The sequence below is a fragment of the Balaenoptera physalus genome (assembly GCF_965194825.1).
Source record: "Balaenoptera physalus genome assembly, chromosome: 2".
NCBI lineage: Eukaryota > Metazoa > Chordata > Mammalia > Artiodactyla > Balaenopteridae > Balaenoptera > Balaenoptera physalus.
In genome coordinates, this window is record NC_138883.1 from 50,306,277 (window position 1) to 50,327,560 (window position 21,284).

The following is a 21,284-nucleotide window of genomic DNA, read 5'->3' on the forward strand; positions in this document are numbered from 1 at the left end:
GTATTTTATAAACTAGTATATAAATAAATATTTATAAATAAACTAATTTATAAAACAACATGTAAGCTTGGAAAATATTTTTTTAAATTAATTAATTAATTAATTTTTTTGGCTGTGTTGGGTCTTCGTTTCTGTGCGAGGGCTTTCTCTAGTTGTGGCAAGCGGGGGCCACTCACTATCGCGGCCTCTCTTGTTGTGGAGCACAGGCTCCAGACGCGCAGGCGCAGTAGTTGTGGCTCACAGGCATAGTTGCTCCGCGGCATGTGGGATCTTCCCGGACTAGGGCTCGAGCCTGTGTCCCCTGCATTGGCAGGCAGATTCTCAACCGCTGCGCCACCAGGGAAGCCCCGGAAAATATTTTTTGAGTAAAGACAAAAAAGTTACTTTGCTAGAGGCTAACATAGATATGTTTATATAATTGTTCTTGAAATTACTTTTGAATACACTTTAGTCCAATTTATCTCTTTTTTTCTGATCATCAAAGTTTCCTTGTGGATTATAACTATAGTTCTGTTTTAAACACTTTTGACAGCTTATTACTGATGATCATTTTGTTGTTATAATGAGTAGGAATGTTAACTGAGGGATACTGAGCCATTAAGATGGTAATAAGTGAAAAATCTGTTCATCTTCTTAAGAGAACTTTAAGACTGGAGTATACAACTTCCATAAAAACTTTATACTTTTATCCGAAAATAGAGAGATTGGAATCAGCAATTCTTGAGGACTTTTCAGACATTAGGATCTGTTAATTTGTTGATGATATTTTTGTATTAAACTGATGAAGTAAACGTTTTAATAAAATCTAAAATATGTACTCATGGATATTTGTTTAATTCCAGAGGTTCTTTGAAAACCTTAACCCCATGGGAAATGCTTCTGAAAAAGAGTTTACAGATTATTTGTTCAACAAGTCACTAGAAATTGAACCCCGAAACTGCAAACAGCCACCTCGATTTGTAAGTCCATTACAGTTTTGGAAAAATTTGTTTTTTAAAGCAATGTTGTCTTTAGTGTTCAACAGACTATTTCCATTAAAACTGTACTTTGCTCGAATAGCTGGTTTTTTTGTTTTTTTATAAATTTATTTATTTATTTTTGGCTGCGTTATGTCTTCATTGCTGCGTGCGGGCTTTCTCTAGTTGCGGTGAACGGGGGCTGCTCTTCATTGCGGTGTGCGGGCTTCTCATTGCGGTGGCTTCTCTTGTTGCGGAACATGGGCTCTAGGCGCGTGGGCTTCAGTAGTTGTGGCACACGGGCTCAGTATTTGTGGCGCGCGGGCTTAGTTGCTCTGCAGCATGTGGGATCTTCCCGGACCAGAGCTCGAACCCGTGTCCCCTGCATTGGCAGGCGGATTCTTAACCACTGCACCACCAGGGAAGTCCTCGAATAGCTGTTTTTAAGTGTTTTGTTTTGCAGTGTTTATACTATTTCTAAAATTATATATACTGTGGGGGAAAAGTTAGCATTTTGATAAAATCTGGTTTATCCTTTATCTTAGTACCACTTGTTTATCTGTCCATTTTTGATCCTTCCTAGTATAAGGGGAAAAGCTGTGAGAAAGTGAGAACCTAAATGGCAGGTAGCTAATGGAACAGGAAATGAAAAGACCTGGGAAGGAGTAAGGAGAGATATCATAGTTCTTCTGACTTGACCCTCGCTCCTGCCATAAGAGCACCATTGTCCGTAGTTACCACTGGAACCCACCTCTCTCGCTAAAATTTGCTGCTATACAGTAGTTCCTTTTATTCCTGGGGTTCGCAGTGACAACAGAAGTAGTGGAAGACCAATTCTAAGTAGCTGACAGTGAAGCAAGGTGTGGAAGGAAGTAAAAACATTTGTGATACACCAACTTCGAGCCAGGTAGTTTCATGTTACCTCATCTCCACAACAATTGTATGATATTGATCTTACTCTCATTTTACAGACATAAAAACTGAGGCTTGAAGGAGATAAATAACTTTTTTCAAGGCTGCATAGCTAGATATGGGCACACTTGAGGTTTTAACTCAAGTTACCTGAATCTGAGTTCATGTTTTTTCATTAGTTTACCACTGGGAGAAGTTTTAAAAGGGAGTAGAGGTTGAAGGTGGGAGATAATGATAGCAATTTTTTCCAAAGACTCTAAAGTATCATTGTGGAGGTTGGTCATTTATTATTAGGGAGGGGGGAAAAAAAGGTCTTTTTTTTCTAAAGCACCTAGCATAATATGTTGCATATATTATGTCTACAGTGAATATTTGTAAAATTGATATCAGTAATTTGAAGAAGTTTAGGTTCAAGTGTTTGGGGAGCAAACAGTTGTTTTCACACAGATTTTGCAGTATTTTATTTCTGTAGTATGAAAAGAGGTTTACTTACACAGTATTCAAGTCAATGTTAAAATTAAGCCAATCAAATCCCAAAGCGTTCCACTGGAATGTTACAGACTGTCCTTGCAGACTGGGATTTACTGTACTCTCTTAACTGTATGCTAAGAATTAATAAGGTAATACTAAGTCATAATAAATAAAGTACATGCAAGTTTGTAATCGTAATTATATTTGCTTTTCCTAGCCTAGGAAATCAACTTTCTCTTTAAAATCTCCTGGAATAAGGCCTAATACAGGCCGACATGGCTCTACCTCAGGTACTTTACGAGGTCATCCAACACCATTAGAAAGAGAACCATGTAAAATAAGCTTTAGTCGGATTGCTGAAACAGAGCTTGAATCAACAGTGTCAGCACCAACCTCTCCAAATACACCATCTACTCCACCAGTATCTGCTTCTTCAGACCTTAGTGTGTTTTTAGATGTGGATCTCAACAGTTCCTGTGGTATGTATTTGATGTAAACTATTTGGCAAAAAAAGGAATCTTGTGTTTCAGTTAATTCTTTTCATCATTTTAATTAGGAAACTGTAGAATCCTTTGCAAACTATATTAGTGTGAAAAGTGACATCTATATGTGAAAACAGTGATTAACATGGGAGTAAAGCATTATTTGTGCATTGTTTATGCATATTATTTTCTAATTTATTCATTCAACAAAGATTTATTTAGAACCTTTTGAGCCCCAATGCTACTCTAAAGGGGAGAGGTAGACAGTGAAAAAGAAAACAAAGCAGATAAGTTTTGTGAAGGAAATTTAAAAAGAGACTGTGTTAGAGAGGGAACTACTTATACTAAGAAAGGAAAAACATTCCAGGTACAAAGAATACCAGGTTCATTCTTTAAAAACTAACATGGCCAAAGATGATGATAAAATTCTGAACTCTGTGTGTTATTATGTATGTTACTTTATGCAAACATATTTTAAAAATATAACCGTACATATTACCTTCCTTTTCAAATTGATATTTCTCATTCCAATAGGAAGCAATAGCATCTTTGCTCCAGTCCTCTTGCCTCATTCAAGTAAGTAAGAATTTGAGTCGATTGTAATGAAATGACTATAAAGATAATAATTGAATTGATAAAATTTGTATATGAATATTTTGGGTTTTAGCAACATTTTAAAATTTTAAAAAATGAATGAAATTCTTATAAATAAATCAAATTATTTTCTTTCAACTGGGTACTATTTAAACTTTACTACAGTTTATTTTCATCATTTTACAACCTATCTATGTTCTAAGGGGTGTATGACATTGAACAAATTACTTTGCATATCCAATTTGTTAAGGGTCAGATGAGATAACTATTTAGAAGCAGCTAGCAGATTACTTGGCACAGGATGAACAGTGATTTCATATCAGTTGCCTCTCCTCTTCCCCACTCCTTCCAATTCATTTCCTATAGGAATAATACTAAATGTTCATCAGGTTCCCAGGCTAGCCTTGATCACTTATTTCTTCTCATGAGCTTTTTTTAGTTAAAGCAGCATTTTAAGTAAAATACTGTCACCTTTCTTTCTATGGTCATTTGTTTAAAACAAAATAACCCAAAGGGACACAGCAGCTTCAGAAATAATTCTCCCAATCTAGAGGACTTCTGCTTCTATCATAGTAAAATGTAAATCATTTAGATAGTAGCAAGAGAGTTTCTGTCTTGTGAGAAAAGTAAAGTTTTTCTTTTAAATGTTTAATTCTGTACTTTATTTTAATTTTTAAATTTTTATCAAGGTGATATATGCATAGAGTTTTAAAAGGCAAATAGTGCTTAAAACACTTAAGATAAAATTAACAACAGTTCTACCCGATGACTCCCCACCCCTTGTTTTCCAGTGGTTCTTCCACATTTTTAAATGATGTTTTTATATTTTTCTCTCTCTAGAATCATTTATTTTAGACAGTGTTTACTGATTTCCTATTATGGTAGATGAAGATTTCACCCTTTACCTAATATACTTAGCGCATTTGGGGAAAATATTATTCACTGCCAAGTCAAGGAGTGTATACTCTGATCATGCTTCCTTTCTTGTACAGCTCTGTTTCCTGAAGTTAATAATAGCTTCATTAATGTTTAGGATTTTTGTTTGTTAGTTTTTTAAACATCTATTGCTACATCTTCCCACACCTTTTTACAGCACAGTTTTCCTTAAAGTCAGACCATTTAGGGACGTTACCTAGGTTTTTTTGTTTTGGGGGTTTTTTGTGTGTGTGCTTTTTAACTTGGAAACTTCCTTCCTGATGATCTTTTGTCCTGCTCCAGTTGGGACTGGTTGCTGTCTTGGCCTCTGACCCAGCTGAAATCCTAGAACTTTCTTTTGTTGTCATACTAGAAATTCCCTTCATCTCTCTTGTGTTGGATTCTTGTTTTTTGGATTCCTTGTCTTCTTTCTTGATATGCTTCCTTACTTTGGTAGGGGTACATCTTTAGTAGCTCCCTGAGAAAGCATACATAAGATATAAATTTTTAAGTTCTTGCATTTCTGAAAATGTATTTATACATTTAGTTATTATTAGTTTGGCTGGGGGAATTCCCCAGCAGTCCACTCCACGCTTTCACTGCCAAGGCCCCAGGTTCAATCCCTGGTCAGGGAACTAAGATTCCACAAGCTTCATGGTGCAGCCAAAAAAAAAAAAAAAAAAAAAGTTTGGCTGGGTATGGAATTTTAAATCATTTTCAGTCAGAATCTTGAAGACAGTTTCCCACTGTCTTCTAGCTTTCATACTTGCTGTTTAGAAGTCTAATATCATTCACTCATAAATTATTCATGCATAATCTTTTTTTTTTTTAAAGGAATTCCTTTATTTTTATTTTTTATTTATTTATTTATTTTTGGCTGTGTTGGGTCTTCATTTCTGTGCGAGGGCTTTCTCTAGTTGTGGCAAGTGGGGGTCACTCTTCATCGCGGTGCGCGGGCCTCTCACTATCGCGGACTCTCTTGTTGCGGAGCACAGGCTCCAGACGCGCAGGCTCAGTAATTGTGGCTCACGGGCCTAGTTGCTCCGTGGCATGTGGGATCTTCCTGGACCAGGGCTCGAACCCGTGTCCCCTGCATTGGCAGGCAGATTCTCAACCACTGCGCCACCAGGGAAGCCCCATGCATAATCTTTAAATGCCTGTTATATGCAGGTACTGTTGTAGGTGTGAGAGAGGTGGCACTGAACAAAATAGACAAAAATCCTTCTGTCAGTGATGCTACATTCTTAATCCTTTTTTTGAAAACTGGGGTTTACTTGCTGTAGCAAAGAGACCCAAAAATACAGTGTCTTACATGAAATAGAAATTTACTTCTCAAAATAGCCAGAGCAAGTAAACAACTCTGCTCTATAAGGTTTTCAGGCTAGCAGGGCAGTCCAGCATTCTCAAAATTTGGCTTCCATCTCTGAGTCTTGAGCAACTGATTTGAGTTGTTACCATTTTTCTGCCAGCAGGAACATGGAGGGCAAGGAGCTTTGTTACAAAACTGTGATCTGGGAGTTGCAGGTATCACTCCTGCTCTCATCCCATTGGCCAAAACTTAGTCCCATGGACACAGCTGCAAGGGAGGCTAAGAAATGTTGTCTGTAACTAGGCAGCCTTTTGTCTTGCTAAAATTCATGGGATCCTATTACTAAAAGGAAGAAAGGGACAGGTGCACTGGGGGACAATTGGCAGTCTCTGCCACATTAAATTCAAGAAACTTTTAGGATCTTCTGTTTATTCCTAATGCTCTATACATTCACAATGATCTGCTTTGATGTGGGTCTTTTTTTCTTCTTTCATTTTGCTGTCTATAATGAGCCCTTTAAATTTAGAGATTCATGTCTTTGATTTCTAGAAAGTGTTCCTTGTATCATTTTTTTTTTAATATTTTATTTATTTATTTATTTATGGCTGTGTTGGGTCTTCGTTTCTGTGCGAGGGCTTTCTCTAGTTGCGGCAAGCGGGGACCACTCTGCATCGTGGTGCGCGGGCCTCTCACTATCGCGGCCTCTCTTGTTGCGGAGCACAGGCTCCAGACGCGCAGGCTCAGTAGTTGTGGCTCACGGGCCCAGTTGCTGCGCAGCACGTGGGATCTTCCCAGACCAGGGCTCGAACCCGTGTGCCCTGCATTGGCAGGCAGACTCTCAACCACTGCGCCACCAGGGAAGCCCCTTTGTGTCATTTTTTAAATAATTTCTCCCCTGCCATGTTCTCTGAGTCCCTTTTTGGAGCTTCTTTTCCATATTGTACACCCTAGATTCATCCTCTGATTTTTTTTTATCTCCTCTTGTCCATCTCTTTGTTTATGTGTTCTGTTTTCTGGGAGATTTCCTTACTTTATTGCCCAGCTTTTCTATTTTTTTTTTCATCTATCATGATTTTGAATTTCTAAGAATTCTTTCTAAATTCCCTCTGATCATGCCATTTTTATATCATCCTAGTCTGGTTTCGTTATTCAGTTTTTGAAAAAAATTAATTTTATTTCTGGTATGGTTTCTTTTCTGAGTTTCTTTCTTCTATTAGTTGTGGTCTGTGGTCTTTCATATTGGAGGTTTTTCTTTCTTGTCTGGGATCCTTAGCTTTCTGTTCATATTTTAGAGTGAGGCAATATAAACTGATGGGAAGTGCGATATCCGTGGGCAAAGCTTGTTGCCTTGTAGGTTTCACTGTTAGAGTGATAGAGTGATGAGAATTTTTTTTGCTTAGGAAGTCCCCAAATTTCAGAATCTATGAGGCGTTTTCTCTAAGAGTGTTTAGTTTCTCCAAAGAAAGATCTTTGAATCTTCTTCCTGGGAGATCTCTGCATTTAGTATGAAAATCTGTGTTTTCAGCACAGACTAGTGTTCCCAAGTCTGAAGTTTAGATTCTCCAGAGAATAAAACCCTCAGTCTCCTGCAGTGGTGGGAATGTGGTAATTGCCTGGCCTCACTAAGTGGAGAATAGGATTTGGGGGTTCTCACTGGTCCTTGTATAGACGTAATCATATCTTCTGTTTTCACGTCCATGCCTTCCATTATACCAAGTGCCTTTAATTCCTGATCCCTCCTTTGGTTCTCTGGGGGCAAATCTGCTGCTGTTTGTCAGTCCCACTCACTATAGACATTTGGGTTTCATATTCCTCCATTTGTCTCCTTCATGTACATTGTAGTCCACCTTCATGCACTGAAGCTTCAGGATCCACATGTTTCCTGGCTTCATTGAAGTTTGTGCATGTTTCTTATTTTCCTGGTTGTTCAGCAGTGGAGATGTTTTTACTACATATATTAGTTTCTAGTGCTTCTGTAACAAGGTACCACAAACTGAGTGGCTTAAAGTCCAGTTCTGGAGTCTAGAAGTCTGAAAATCAAGGTGGCAGGGCTGTGCTCCCTCTGAAACCTGTACGGGAGAATCTTTCCTTACCTCTTCTGGCCTTTGCTGGCAATCCTTGGCATCCTTTGGTTGGTAGATACATCACTTTAATCTCTGTCTCTGTTGTCACATGGCCATCTTCTCCTTGTATCTCATTTTCTCATCTCCTGTTTTTATAAAGACACCAGTCATACAGAATTTGGGCTCACTTTCATCCTAACTTGATTACATATCTGTAAAGACTATATTTATAAATACGGTCACATTCATAGGTGCTGGGGTTAGGGCTTCAACATAACTTCTGTGGGGGGGACACAGTTCAACCCATAACACTATGCCATTTGAGAACCAGGAGTTCTAGACATTATTCTGGGTGGTAGTAAAATACATTTTCCATATGATAAAGCAAATCATGTCTTGAATTTTAATAGAAAATATTGAGAATAACTGCATAAAATTCTGAACATCTTAAAATCCTGAAAGAAATAAAAGTATGAAAAGTGCTCACATACAATGGGAAAAACAGCAAGGCTCCATTAACAATGGGCATGAATAGACAGTTTACATCAAAGTATGAGCAAGCCTATGTTAAAAGATACTCATATATTACTTATCCCTTGTAAATTGATATATTAGTATGATCCTTTTGGAAAGAAATCTGAAAACAGCATATCAAACCAAAAAAATGTTCACACCCTTTAGTTATTCATTCAATAGAGAATTGAGTACTTTGTACCAGCTACTCTGCCAAGTACTAAGGATTCAACAGCAAACTAGAAAGACAAAGTCTCTGCCTTCATTAATACCGAATACCAAAAAATTTTTGTGAAGAAGTCGCATACATGAAGATCACATTGTTCATCCTGCTCCCGTGGTTTTTCTACTTTACTTTTAGCTCCTTAGTCTCTCTTGCTGGTTTCTCTTCATTTTCCCAACCTATTAACATTGGAAGGCCCTAAGTCTCTGAATCTCTTTTCTTCTCACTCACTTGGTGTCTCGTTCACTGTTATATCGTCTATATGATGATAATTCCCCAATTTTTTTTCTCTGCCCAGAGCCTGTCTCTTGACCTTTAGGCTCATGTATTCAGTGACCTGTTCGACGTCTCTATTTGGATATCATCTCCTCTAAAGTTGTTCTTCCCATCTCCACCTCTTCTTAGTCATGACCACATTTGTCTAATTGCTGAGGCTGAAAATGTTAGAGTTATCATTACTTCTTTCTTTTTCTCATACCCCAAACGTGATCCATCAACAGGTCTTATTTACTTTCAGAATATATCCAGGATCTAACCATTTCTTTACTGCTGCCACCTTGGTCCAAGCGACCACCATCACTTACCTGGTTTATTATAGTAGCATCCTAACTTCCCACCTTCCACACTTTAGTCTGTTTTCAATACAGCAACTAGGTCCTTTTAGCATGTAGGTTAGACTCTTCTCACCTATACTTAAAGCCAGTGGCTTTCCATCTTAGAGTAAAAGCCAAAACTCCTTCAAAAGGACCCATAAGGTCCTATGCAGTTTGGCCTTCTTTGATCTATCAGACTTCATCACCTACCCTTCTCTCCTGTTGTTTACTCTGCTCCAGCTACTCTGCCTCCTGAACAAAATAGACAGATTCCCACATCAGGACTTCTGCTCTTGCTGTTCCCTCCACTTGGAATGCTCTTCACCCTTCTGGCCTCGTGGCATGCTCCCTTGCCTCCTTCAGGCTTTTGCTCGGTGTTACCTGAGTGAGGCCTTCCCTGATCACCCTCTTTGAAATTGCTCCCCCTTCCCTACCTAATATTTCTTCTTTTAACTTATAGCCATTATACTCTTACTTAATTATCATGTTTATTCTCTCTTATCAACCTAGAACATAAGCTCCAGAAGGACGTGAATTTTTGCTTCCTGTTCACTGCTGTATCGCTAGTGCCTAGAAGAGTGCTGGCACTATAGCAGATGCACAATAAATACTTGTTGAGTGGAGGGACGAGTGAATGATAAAAAATTGGAAGTAACTTACATAGCTAGCTAACATTGCAGAAATTGTTAAGTAAATTATCCTGCATTCACTGGTTTGGAATACTAAGGTTATTTAAAATGCTCACAACACCTGTATAATCTTGTGGAGAAGTGCTCTTAATAGAAAATAAAATTGAAGTTGAACTTCACACTTCAACAAGGGTTACTGAGTGCCTCCTATGGAGAAACATTCTGTGTTTAAGTGTTTAAGTGGGCTGACTGTAGAGTCAGACTCAGAAACTTTCACAGCTATCCCGTTATCATTAAAGTATTTTCTGCTTCCATGAGCGTGTGTGTTTCTGTAAGGAAGAGAAGACTCAACTAAGTTTGCCTTAAACAATAAGAAAGCATTCTGACTCAGAGAGCTGGAAGTCTGGAGGGAGGCTGCTTTAGGACTGGTTGATTCAGTTATTAATGATAACTGATAATGATAACTTTAATGATGTTATTAAAGACCAGATTTCTTTTTGACTCTTCATTGTTTTGTCCAGATTATCAGCTTTATCTGAGGCTGTTTTTCCTCAAGGTCATAAGAGTGGTGGCAGGAGTATTGGTTATGTGCTTCCTTGTTCAGTCAAGTGAGAAAGAGGGGTACAGAGAAAGGCTGACAGACCGCTTTTCCAAAAGAGCAAGGAACTTCCTTTTCAGTAGCCACTTGTAAACCTCCTTTCAAATTTCAGTAGTCTGAATTAGTTCATGTGTCGACAGCCAGTTACTCTGGCTGAGGGAATGGTCTAATCAGGCCCCACCTGTGGAGCTAAGGGGTGAGATCAGCTTTCACTGAAGCACACAGCTGTATGCATAAAAGAGAGGCAGATGAAAGTCTGATCAAGTTAAGACAGCGAGTCCTTTGTCCACTTCTTGACTGGAATTGGGGTGCCCTGGGCAGAATTGGCTGACTAAACCATATGGGATGGATTCACCATCACCAAGAGACAAAGACAAGGCAAAGTTTGCTGGGCAAGCAAAAGGAACATATTCACAGCAGGTAGTGCTCTACCTAACCTCCTCACACCATCTGCCAACCCCCCCTAGGCATACTTTTTGTTTCTGCTACTGGCACTGTGAGCCATCAAGACACCCTGAGGTGACTGCAGAGTCACGTGATCAGGACAGCAATTTTTGACATGGAGTAATGCGTGACATCTTTACTTGGATGTCCCATAAGCAGTTCACACAAATTCAGTGTGTTTAAAATTAAACTCACCAACTTCTTTCCCAACTAGCTCCTATAAACCCAATCTCAGTACAATGATAAACAAGATATGATCACTATCTTTATAACAACTGTGTGTGGAGATATAAAATAGGAAGTTGGTCCATAATTACAGGTATTTTTTTAACCATATGAAAAAGACAAAAGAAATGAACATGAAAATCGTTCTTATTCTATGTCTGGTTGGCATGTTTATGGGTAGTTTTTCCTCTAATACTGTATTATTTTGTAAATTTCCTTTAATGCAGTTGTGTATTGTTTCCATTATCAATGAAAGACTTGCAAATAGAAGAGTCCTGTGATACAACCCTACCCTATGGTCTCCTATATGGAGGTTTTATTACCTGTGTAGAAATGTATCCAATATTAGCTGCTTCAAAAAATTCATGGTATTTTACACTGAGAATACTGTTGATTAGCTAAGGATTTAATTTTTGACTCTTGTCTAAAACCAGTCGTCTACACTGCATGTTTATGTAAGTTAACATGATGTTAAAAGAACTTAAGTAAAAATAATGTTCATTTCGGGGGAAAAAAAAAGCATGGTCTCTGTTTATGGATGATCTTTCTCTGGAAGTAGGTACAGTTTATACAAACAAAAGGCTTTTCAGGGAGCAGAATCTCCTTATTAATCTTAATTGAATAGTATATTTTCATTTAGCAGTAGTACCTAGTATGTGCCAGGCGCTACCACTGTGTTACATGCTACAGATATGAAAATAAATACACACTGCCCTCAAAAAGCTTACACCTTAATGGAGAGGATAGCTAAACCAACAGTCAGCTACAGTACAGTCTGACAGATACCATAGCAGAGGTGATCACAGATTGAAGTAAAGTTTTGTCTTATGATTGCATTGTGACTTGTGGTTAAACTAATCTTTTTTACCCCCAGAGTCTTTCTTTAGTTCGTGTGGTAGTTTACATAAACTAAGTGAAGAGCCACTGATTCCTCCTCCACTTCCTCCTCGAAAAAAATTTGATCATGATGCTTCAAATTCCAAGGTAAGGAATTCCCTGGTGGTCCAGTGGTTACCTCCGGGCTTCCACTGCAGGGGCACAGGTTCCATCCTTGGTTAGGGAACTATAGATCCTGCATGCTCCTCCTCGTGGCCAAAAAACAAAAACAAAAAATCAAATTCCAAGGTAGTCAACAGGACTTAGGTTTGCCTCAACTTATTCAAGGTTGTGAATCTTCAAAATAGGGCTTGTTCTTATAAAGAGTCTGTCAATTACAATTTGGTCACCCATTATGGTTTTTAAATATTTAGGTTGTTTTATTTAGAAAATACCTTAAATAATCGTTTAATCCTCATAATAATTTTTCTAAAAAAAGAGGCTGGGCAGATTCACAGATGCTCAGAAGAAATACTTTTATTTCTGGTGGAGATGGAAAGAACTGTAGTATTCAAACCATTCTCCAAACTTTCACCTGGTGCTTTTCAAACTTTAGATTGCATCAGAAGCACCTGGAAGGCTTGTTAAAACCAGATGGCCAGAGTTTCTGATTCAGTAGGTCTGGGGTGGGGCCCAGGAATTTGCATTTCTAACAAGTTCCCTGCTCGTGTTGATGTTGCTGATCCCTGGCTCACACTTTGAGAACCACCACTGAGCCTCACTGGGGATCGTAGAAGTAAATGGCCAAAAAGCAGAAGCTGGATGTTAAGTCCTCTTGTCCTTTCATGTCCTTTCATGTCTACAAAGCTATATATTCTTTTTACATCACTTGCCCATTATTATAAATAAAACCACACATTTATAAACTATATATAAAGCAAGATAATCTGAGGCTTTATAAGATTTCAATTAAAACATCTCATATATCAAAATATTAAACTGGGCCCTGAGTGAAACTGGGAGTAATTTACTCATAAATCTGATCATTAAACCAGATTAACCTATTTTGAGACTCTGGATTTAACTTAACACATAAGAATTCTTTAGTCTTTTTAAAACATTTTCTCACAGATTTTTCAGGAGAACAGAGGTATAATTTAATCTTTTTGTTTTTGAGGGAACTATGAAATCTGATGATGACCCCCCTGCTATTCCGCCAAGACAGCCTCCTCCTCCAAAGGTAAAACCCAGAGTTCCTGCTCCTACTGGTGCATTTGACGGGCCTCTGCATAGTCCACCACCGCCGCCGCCGAGAGATCCTCTTCCCGATACCCCTCCACCAGTTCCCCTTCGGCCTCCAGAACACTTTATAAACTGTCCGTTTACTCTTCAGCCACCTCCGCTGGGACATCTTCACAGAGATCCAGACTGGTTCAGAGACGTTAGTACGTGTCCAAATTCTCCAAACACTCCTCCTAGCACACCCTCTCCAAGGGTACCACGTCGATGCTATGTGCTCAGTTCTAGTCAAAATAATCTTGCTCATCCTCAAGCTCCCCCTGTTCCACCAAGGCAGAATTCAAGCCCTCACCTACCAAAACTGCCACCAAAGACTTACAAACGGGAGCTTTCGCACCCCCCATTGTATAGACTGCCTTTGCTAGAAAATGCAGAAACTCCTCAATGACCCTAGCCATATGTAGTCATTGACACTGGAATGGTATTTGTAAAGTTTTTTTTAATTTATTCAAAAGAGGCATAGTATTTTAGTACTTTTTAAAAATAATGCTCTTACAAAAATGCTACTGATCAAATAAGCTTTTAAAAATTGGAAAAATAAAAATACAGAAGTCCTTTACCATTATCCTCAGGTGATCAGTAGCATTGCCTTGTCTTGGATCCTCAGTGCTGCCCAAAGGCCAGTATAAAGAATTTATATTTGCACTGTAGACTCTGCTAAAATATGGTTTAAAGTGACATTGATTGCACTGAAAGGGGATAGTGCATTTGTGGAATTTTTCAAATTTGAGTAACAGATGACTTTTTAAGGCAGTAAATTTATACACATATAGGGGGTGTGTGGTGATACTGATTTTTAAGCCTCTTTGACCATCTTCTAGTTTTTACGTCTAGTTTTTACATTTAGGAAGATCGTGAATAACACCCACTGTTCTTAAACTCTTTAATGCCATGTCTTAAAATCCAGAATTTGCTGCTGAAGACAAAAGTGAAAAACAGAACAAAAATAATAGAATGCACTGTGTTTATTGTTTTGTCGAAATGTAAACAGACTACCTAACCCAATCATAGAGGAAAAAAGGGCACATATCTTATACAGATGTGCCTTTTTGTTTTTGCAGACTATGGTGTCTTTAGCTAACGAGTTGCCTGTTGTTTTGGAAAACAAAGTTAATATGCCATACATGTACAGTTTTGTTTATATTGTACATTTAAAGATAATGCTAATAACCTATATAAATTTATGTGACTCAAGGCCTATAATACAGTCTGCTACTTTACTAATTCATAAAGCCGGAGGATAAGTTTCTTATGGCATAGGAAAAAACTGCATTGCCTTCAAAACCAAGTAACTTTCTCTATAAATCTCGTGTTAACTAAAAATTTTTAAAGTATTTTTTTAGATTGGTAATATTTAAACCAGCAGACACTTAAAGCTTTATTAAATTTTTAATCAGAGACGTGATTAAAACTTTTATTTGCCATTTGTACTCCTTCATTCTAAGTGATGAAAAAGCGTGTTTTCCTCTTAGTGCCGTAGCAGCAGTTGTAAAGTAGCCAAAAGCCACATTGTTTATTTACTGGTCTGTGGCCTTTTACTGTGCTTTGTATCAGAGTTCCTAACAAGATTAATAAATCACCCCAGTCTTAATTTTTAAAAGACGTTTAAAATATGTGTTTTCATTATAAGGAACAAGGGGGGTAAGATTGTTGAGTTCTGTAGAAGTAATATATACACACATTTTCAATAATTTGTGCAATTTAAGTTCCATAATCCCAAAGAATTTAAGTGGTGTAAACGTCAGAGGGATAACTTTGTCTTCACCGTTAAACGCAGTCACAAGCTTCTTGCAACCATTTTTACGCATTCAGATGAAAAATTAGGAGCATGTTAGGAATTCTCTGTAAGCAGGATTATAGCCATCCTTGGTAGGATCTTGGAAGCTGCCTTGATTTAAGGCCAGTAATAAAAAAACAAAAAAAAACCCAGTGTGAATCAACCTCCAACTAGATAAAAACACTCAGGTTGGCTTTGTCCGGAAAAGTAATTTAAACTGCCCGTTCGTTGAGGCAGACTTGTAATTTAGGGGAGAAAGAGGCGGTTCCGCGCGCAGGGGAAGCCTTGGCCTGCGGCTGGGCCACGCCGGTGAAACGCCGCTTTCCGGGCTTTGTGCCTTTGCGCACGCGCCATGGCGCCAACTCCGCCTCCTGGAGGCGCCGGGCCCCTTGCAAGGCGGGGCCCAGGGCGGTCGTGTGGGTGTGACGTCGCTGCGCTCGACACTCAGTGTTGCCGGGCGGCGATGGCGGCTCCTCTGGAGTCCTCCGGGGAGGACCAACTGCGGAACTTTGTGCGAGTTTTGGAGAAGCGAGATGGCACGGTGTTACGACTACAGCAGTACGGCTCCGGCGGCGTGGGTTGCGTTGTTTGGGACGCTGCCATCGTCCTTTCTAAATACCTGGAAACGCCCGAGTTTTCCGGCGATGGGGCCCACGCGCTGAGCCGGCGGTCGGTGCTGGAGCTGGGCTCTGGCACCGGGGCCGTGGGGCTCATGGCTGCTACCTTCGGGTAAGAGTTTGGCGGGAGGGGACGCCGCTTTTCAGGAAACCCCGGTTACTGGCTTCCCATCCTTGTGCCTACACCTCAGTCAACGTTATTTTATAGGGCAGATGTCATAGTCACCGACCTAGAGGAATTGCAAGACTTGCTGAAGATGAATATTAATATGAACAAGCATCTTGTCACTGGTTCTGTTCAAGCCAAGGTACTGAAATGGTTTGTATGGCCTTTCAGCTTGTTTTAAGATAACTATTTGTAGTTTGCTTTAAATTGTGTTACACTAAAAGCATGGTTAATACGAAGGGGACTTTCTGGGTTTTGTTTGTAAAACAGGTAAAACAGGAATATTTTAAATTAGTGAAACAACAGTTTAAAATATTGGTTGACATTTTTAAGGGGGGAAGAAATAGAAGACTTTCCTTCTCCTCCAGACTACATCCTGATGGCCGACTGCATATACTATGAAGAGGTGAGTATTTAATAGTGAAGGCTCTTCCTTTAGAAGATTTAAACCGTATTTGGTGGATTCTATAGCACGCATTTCTTCGCATTTTTACACCTCTGAATGCAGGATATTTGTTCCATAGTTGATGACACAGAAAAGAGAAAATAAAGGTCACCAGGAGCTACATATATACACTCATGATTAACATAGAGGCCCATGAAGCATATTGAGAAAAGTGATATGTGCATTTTGCGAGAGGTGTCTGTAAAATTTTTGAAGGATTTTGCCATTTGGATCTCCTGTAAAAGACTAAGATTTCTTCTTGTTTTTTTTCTGATGAATGTGTTAATCGTGACATTAATAATTAAGTTGCATCGTAAAGAATTCATTGTTCTGTGGCAAGATTTATTATATTTATAGAATGATTTTTTTTAGAATATCAGTTTGTGTAGTGTTGTGGGCATCACTCATTTTTTTCAGTAATGAGCATTGAACCAACTTATGTTCTAGTTAGGGTTGGACTTGCTTTTGTAGGTAAATTGTTGATTGTTTAAATCCCAAGTTAAATTAGATTAAGTTTAATTTTAAGAGTGCCGTCAATTCCATTTGTTTACCCATGGGGACTCCAAAATGCAGTCACTTGAATCCTTTCTCTGGAAACTGAAATTAATATGATGATTGATTAGTTAAGAGTTTACTAATCATCAGTTAGAGAGCTGTAACTACATTTACTTGTTTGGATTGATTCCAAGATGGATGAATTGTAGGGAAGTTATAATTACTCCCTCCACCTCCCCTACTCCCTTTTATAGTAAACATATAAATTTTTAAAAGTCATAAACAAAAATCATATTCCTTTTTGAACAGTCTTTGGAGCCACTGTTGAAAACCCTAAAAGATCTCAGTGGATCTGAGACTTGTATTATATGTTGTTATGAACAACGAACAATGGGAAAAAATCCAGAAATCGAGAAAAAATATTTTGAGGTGAGTACTCTACTAGATCTGTCTTTGTAGTGATTACCCTTTAGAGAGGCTATATGTGACTTTGTGTTCAAGTGTATTGTGGTAATTTTGAGTAGGGAAAACAGTCTGCTTGTATGAACCCAAGGAGAGGATCTTTCATAGCACACCATTCTAATAACCGCCAACCTCCCTCCGCACCGCCTTTTTCATCTTTTCTGATTATTTATTTTTTTTTCTTTTCTAACTTGTCGATCTGTAAAACAATGTAAAATAATAATGTGACACCCTTGTCTTTCCTGAGAAAGTTTTCAGCGTGTCTTTATTAAACACGTTGCTGGCTTTTAGGAACATGTTAACGATGTATATATTATTTTTGGAGATTACATCATAGAAACATGATACGTGGTATCTTTTTATTTTAGTGTTTTCTACTGTATTTTTATGATAGCTTTGACCAGTGTATCCTACCTATTTTGAGGTTTTTCTTTTTTTTTTTTTTCTTTTGAAAGAATTAAAGACCCACAGGAAGTTGCAGAAGTGGTACATAGAATCCCATTTATCTTTCGCCCATCTTCCTCCAGTGGTCACCCAAGCCCTTTTTATGGGCAAAAATCCACCACATTACAAGTGACTCCTCATAAGGGTACATCTGATTAGCCCTGCAGTTTTATCCTCTGAAAGGGTTACTTTGGGTAAAGTGACTCTTTATGACTCTGCCTCAGATATAAAATGAAATGGTTTTTTATGTTTTTCTTGAATATGAAGAACGTTAATGAACTTTTGAAATAATGTATAATTGAAAATTTTATTTTATTAATCAACTTCAGTTGAGTTAAAACATGTAAAATGCACATGTATCAAGTGCTTAGCTCAGTTTTTCATGTGCCCCTCCCCAGTCAGTACTCCAAAGGTAACCACCATTCTGATTTCTGTCACCAGATGATAGTTCATATTATTAACTATAAAGTATATCTTTTTTAAATTTATAGCTTCTTCAACTAGACTTTGACTTTGAAAAAATTCCTTTGGAAAAACATGATGAAGAATATCGAAGTGAAGATATTCACATTTTATACATCAGAAAGAAAAAATCGGTAAATACGTATTTGGCTTTTCATCCTCTGAAGCGATTTCATTAGCTGGACACTGTCTCTGAGCTTGTGTGTGATGTAGATGTTAATTTTCATGTGGGGAAACAGCTTTGATGATTCACTGGACTCGGGCACTAACTCTCAGCGTTAAGATTGCCTAACCTACCTGGCCTCAGGTTTTTCCTCTAAAATAAGGCAGGCCTCTTTTGTAAAGGTCTTTTCTAGCTGTAAGTTATATGGCTTTATAATTGGGCATTACCTCAGACAAGGAACTTAACTATTTATAAATTTCTGTTATCTGTTAGAGGTTTTAAAATGCCAGTTCTGTCCTTCGTGAACTCTCTCCAACCATTCATATGTTTTTTAATGGTCCAAGTAAACTATAAAAAGGCAGATGTGTCCAATAAAGAAAAATGCATTCAGTTAAGTAGAATTTATATATGTTCCCCTTTTTGGTTGCTTCCTTTCCCTGTTATACTAATTACATTTTATGCACGTTGCCTCTCCAATGCCTAGAATTTGAACCTGTAGAAAGGAAGAATTGTATCTCATCCATTTTTGTACGCCAGCACCTTCTATATATGTGACTGCTATAAGGCAGGGGCAAGATCAGTTTTATGAATTGAGAGTGCTAAATTTACTTAGTTCCATTTGTTTCTATTATCTTTCCTTTGACTTTGTGAGGAAGTTTTTTGATTATGTGAATTCTAGCCAAAAGCAAATAATGTGTAATTTTTGGAGTCAAGACTAGGTGTTGAGACTATAAGGAAAGAAGAGCAGTAGGATTAGTAATTCAGATCAATTATTATGTAGCATGGCGCTAGAGACAAAAAGATAAATTAAAAATGTTTTATGCCTTAAGGGATCCAGTTTTAGCTGAAGCTGTTGTATAGTTTTAAAAGTAGATTTTTTTTTTTTTTGAGGCATAAAGATTTTGTGTTTCCTAAATATGAAGGCTTTTTTTCCTGCAGAGAATCATTTGTTTCTTTAACTTGATATAACTTACATACTATAAAGTTTACCCTTTTAGAGTTTACACTTCAGCGATTTTTAGTATATTCACAGAATTGGACAACCATCACCACTTTTTAAACATTTTCATCACCCCAAAAAGAAACCCCATACCTGTTAGCAATTACTTCTTTTTCCTGCCTCCCCCAGCCCCTGACAACCACCAATCTGTATCTCTGTGGATTTGCCTATTCTGAACATTTCATACAGATGGAATCACACATTATGTGGCTTCCTGTGTCCGGCTTCTTTCATTCTGCAGTGTTTTCAAGGTGCATCCATGTTTTATAGTTGAATAATATTCCTTTGTATAGATATACCACATCTTATCCATCCATTCATCAGTTGATGGGCATTTCTGTTGTTTCCACTTTTTGGCTCTAGGGAATAATGCTGCTGTGAATATTCATGTAAGAATTTTTGTGTGGCACATGTTTCAAATCTCTCCAGTGTATGTATACCCAGAGTAGAATTGCTAGGTCATACAGAAACTCTACATTTAACTTTTTGAGGACTTGCCAAACTGTTCCAAAGCTACTATTACCATTTTCCTTTCTCACCAGCAATGTCTGCAGGTCCCAGTTTCTCCACATCCTCACTAATACTTATTGTTGTCCATCTTTTTTATTGTAGTCATCTTAGTAGGTATGAAGTGGGTTTTATTTCCCTAATGACTAACGATGTTGAGTATCTTTTTTTTACTGACCTTTTGTACATCTTTACAGAAATCCTTTGCCTATTTTAAAATTGAGTTGTCTTTTCACTGTTGGGTTGTAAACTTTCTTTATATATCCTGTATACTAGAGCCTTACCAGATATATGACTTCCAAATACTTTCTCCCATTCTGTGGGTTGTCCTTTCGTTTTCTTGATAGTATGTCCTTGGAAGCACAGAGGTTTTTAATTTTGATGATGTCCAGTGTATCTGTTTTTTCTTTGGTTGCTTGTACTTTAGGCATCAGCCAAGACCATCTCTAAACATTATGCATGGCTGTTCATTTGAATTGCATTAGCCATTACTAGGAATATTACCTGGTATTAAGTACCCGGTAAATACTTAATTTATGATAAGAGATCAGTGTTTTAAGGTTTCCATTTTTTTCTTATAGAAATTTCCGTCGTGAAATCTAGTCATCTTACCCAAGCCTCTAACAACGTGGGTAAGCTAACATTGTGAATGGAGCATGTGAATACAGCATGGGAAGATTGTGTTCACAGATTTTTCCAGCATGTCCTTAGGGATCCGATATGTAGACAACCACCACGGGCTGCCTGCAGTACGAAAAATGATTGACTGACTGCCTACCTGCCAATGGGCCTGAAATCCAACTTAGTTTACTTTTAGCTCGTCATCAAGTTCTGCTTAAAAGAAACATGTTTCAGTCACTCCTCAAATAAAAATAGGTACTGGGGTTAGCCTAAAGTCTGCCAAAAATAGTGAAGTAGCATGGTTGACTTGGTGTATTTTCAGGAAACTAGAGATAAGTTGATCCGGTTTCTAAAGAGAGATATCAATTACTATTTAATAATGTTTAAATTCAAATCAATAAATTTTAGCTTGTCTTCAAGATAAATTTAAAAGGTTTTTATTTTAACGTATTTATGCAGTGGTTTTTACCGTAAGTATCTTCCACTTCATTGCTTTTAAGATAACTTTAATACTTGTGTTCTTTTACTTTAAAAAAAAAAAAATGAAAATACTGTTTTGTGGCCAAGTTCTATGCTTTTCCTTCACCATACTGACTACAGTATAATTTACTATGTGAGTTAGATAGTAGATTATACCGTAGTCAGTTGATAAAGATGAAAGTAAGGTATCGGGAGATTGGGAGGGAGGAAAAGGTATCTTTACAAAATTGTTTACTTGAGAATGGAGTGAAAATAAAAAGTCCAGCTTCAGGCTCTTGCATTTATGTGGCTCATGCACTTTTCCTCATGTATAGCTTCCAGGAAAATGCGGCTAAAGTCACTGGTGTTAACTTGTTTACATGAAACAGAGAAAAGTATTTAAATGACTACGAATGTAGCTCTGTATACATTTATCAAATGATTTTGATTCTGTGTGGTCTCTGTTTTATGTTCTCATGAGAATCATCTGTTCACAGACTGATCTATCAGGACTTCAGTCGCATGGTTCCAAAGTGTAATGGTAACCAGATGGAATTCTGGTACTTACAGACATTGGTGCTAGGTGGCACAATTTATGTGTTAAAATAAACATTGTTTTTGAGA

At 37.9% G+C, this 21,284-nt stretch overlaps 2 protein-coding genes across 7 annotated transcripts in view; both read left to right on the plus strand.

The window, feature by feature from the left end:
- The window catches only part of SOS2 (SOS Ras/Rho guanine nucleotide exchange factor 2), a 100,551-nt gene extending 85,909 nt beyond the window's left edge, over positions 1–14,642 (plus strand). For all 4 annotated transcript variants that reach the window (XM_082452065.1, XM_082452067.1, XM_082452066.1 and 1 more), the window contains 5 exons: positions 843–959; positions 2,557–2,818; positions 3,356–3,397; positions 11,802–11,911; positions 12,921–14,642. In XM_082452065.1, the coding sequence (XP_082308191.1) occupies positions 843–959; positions 2,557–2,818; positions 3,356–3,397; positions 11,802–11,911; positions 12,921–13,430 (1,041 nt within the window). In that variant the 3' untranslated portion in view covers positions 13,431–14,642. The remainder of the gene's footprint in view (positions 1–842; positions 960–2,556; positions 2,819–3,355; positions 3,398–11,801; positions 11,912–12,920) is intronic.
- Positions 14,643–14,779: 137 nt separating this feature from the next.
- Positions 14,780–21,284, plus strand: VCPKMT (valosin containing protein lysine methyltransferase). 3 transcript variants are annotated; one of them, XM_082452261.1, is made up of 6 exons: positions 14,780–15,548; positions 15,645–15,755; positions 15,936–16,008; positions 16,852–16,971; positions 17,940–18,044; positions 20,162–21,284. In XM_082452261.1, exons 1-6 carry the CDS (start codon positions 15,172–15,174, stop codon positions 20,174–20,176), a joined length of 801 nt encoding a protein of 266 aa, XP_082308387.1. In that variant the 5' UTR covers positions 14,780–15,171; the 3' UTR covers positions 20,177–21,284. The 3 variants fall into 3 exon arrangements, with proteins under 3 accessions (XP_082308387.1, XP_082308389.1, XP_082308388.1); XM_082452263.1 differs by lacking the exon at positions 16,852–16,971; XM_082452262.1 differs by lacking the exon at positions 15,936–16,008 and having other exon boundaries at positions 15,645–15,744.

Bases quoted from the DNA above. Each gene is read 5' to 3' on its own strand.
- VCPKMT (XM_082452261.1), top strand. From the start codon at position 15,172: ATGGCGCCAACTCCGCCTCCTGGAGGCGCCGGGCCCCTTGCAAGGCGG. The intron at 15,756-15,935 runs GTTTGTATGGCC...GACATTTTTAAG, and splicing joins CAAGCCAAGGTACTGAAATG to GGGGGAAGAAATAGAAGACT. The intron at 16,972-17,939 runs GTGAGTACTCTA...TTAAATTTATAG, and splicing joins TCGAGAAAAAATATTTTGAG to CTTCTTCAACTAGACTTTGA.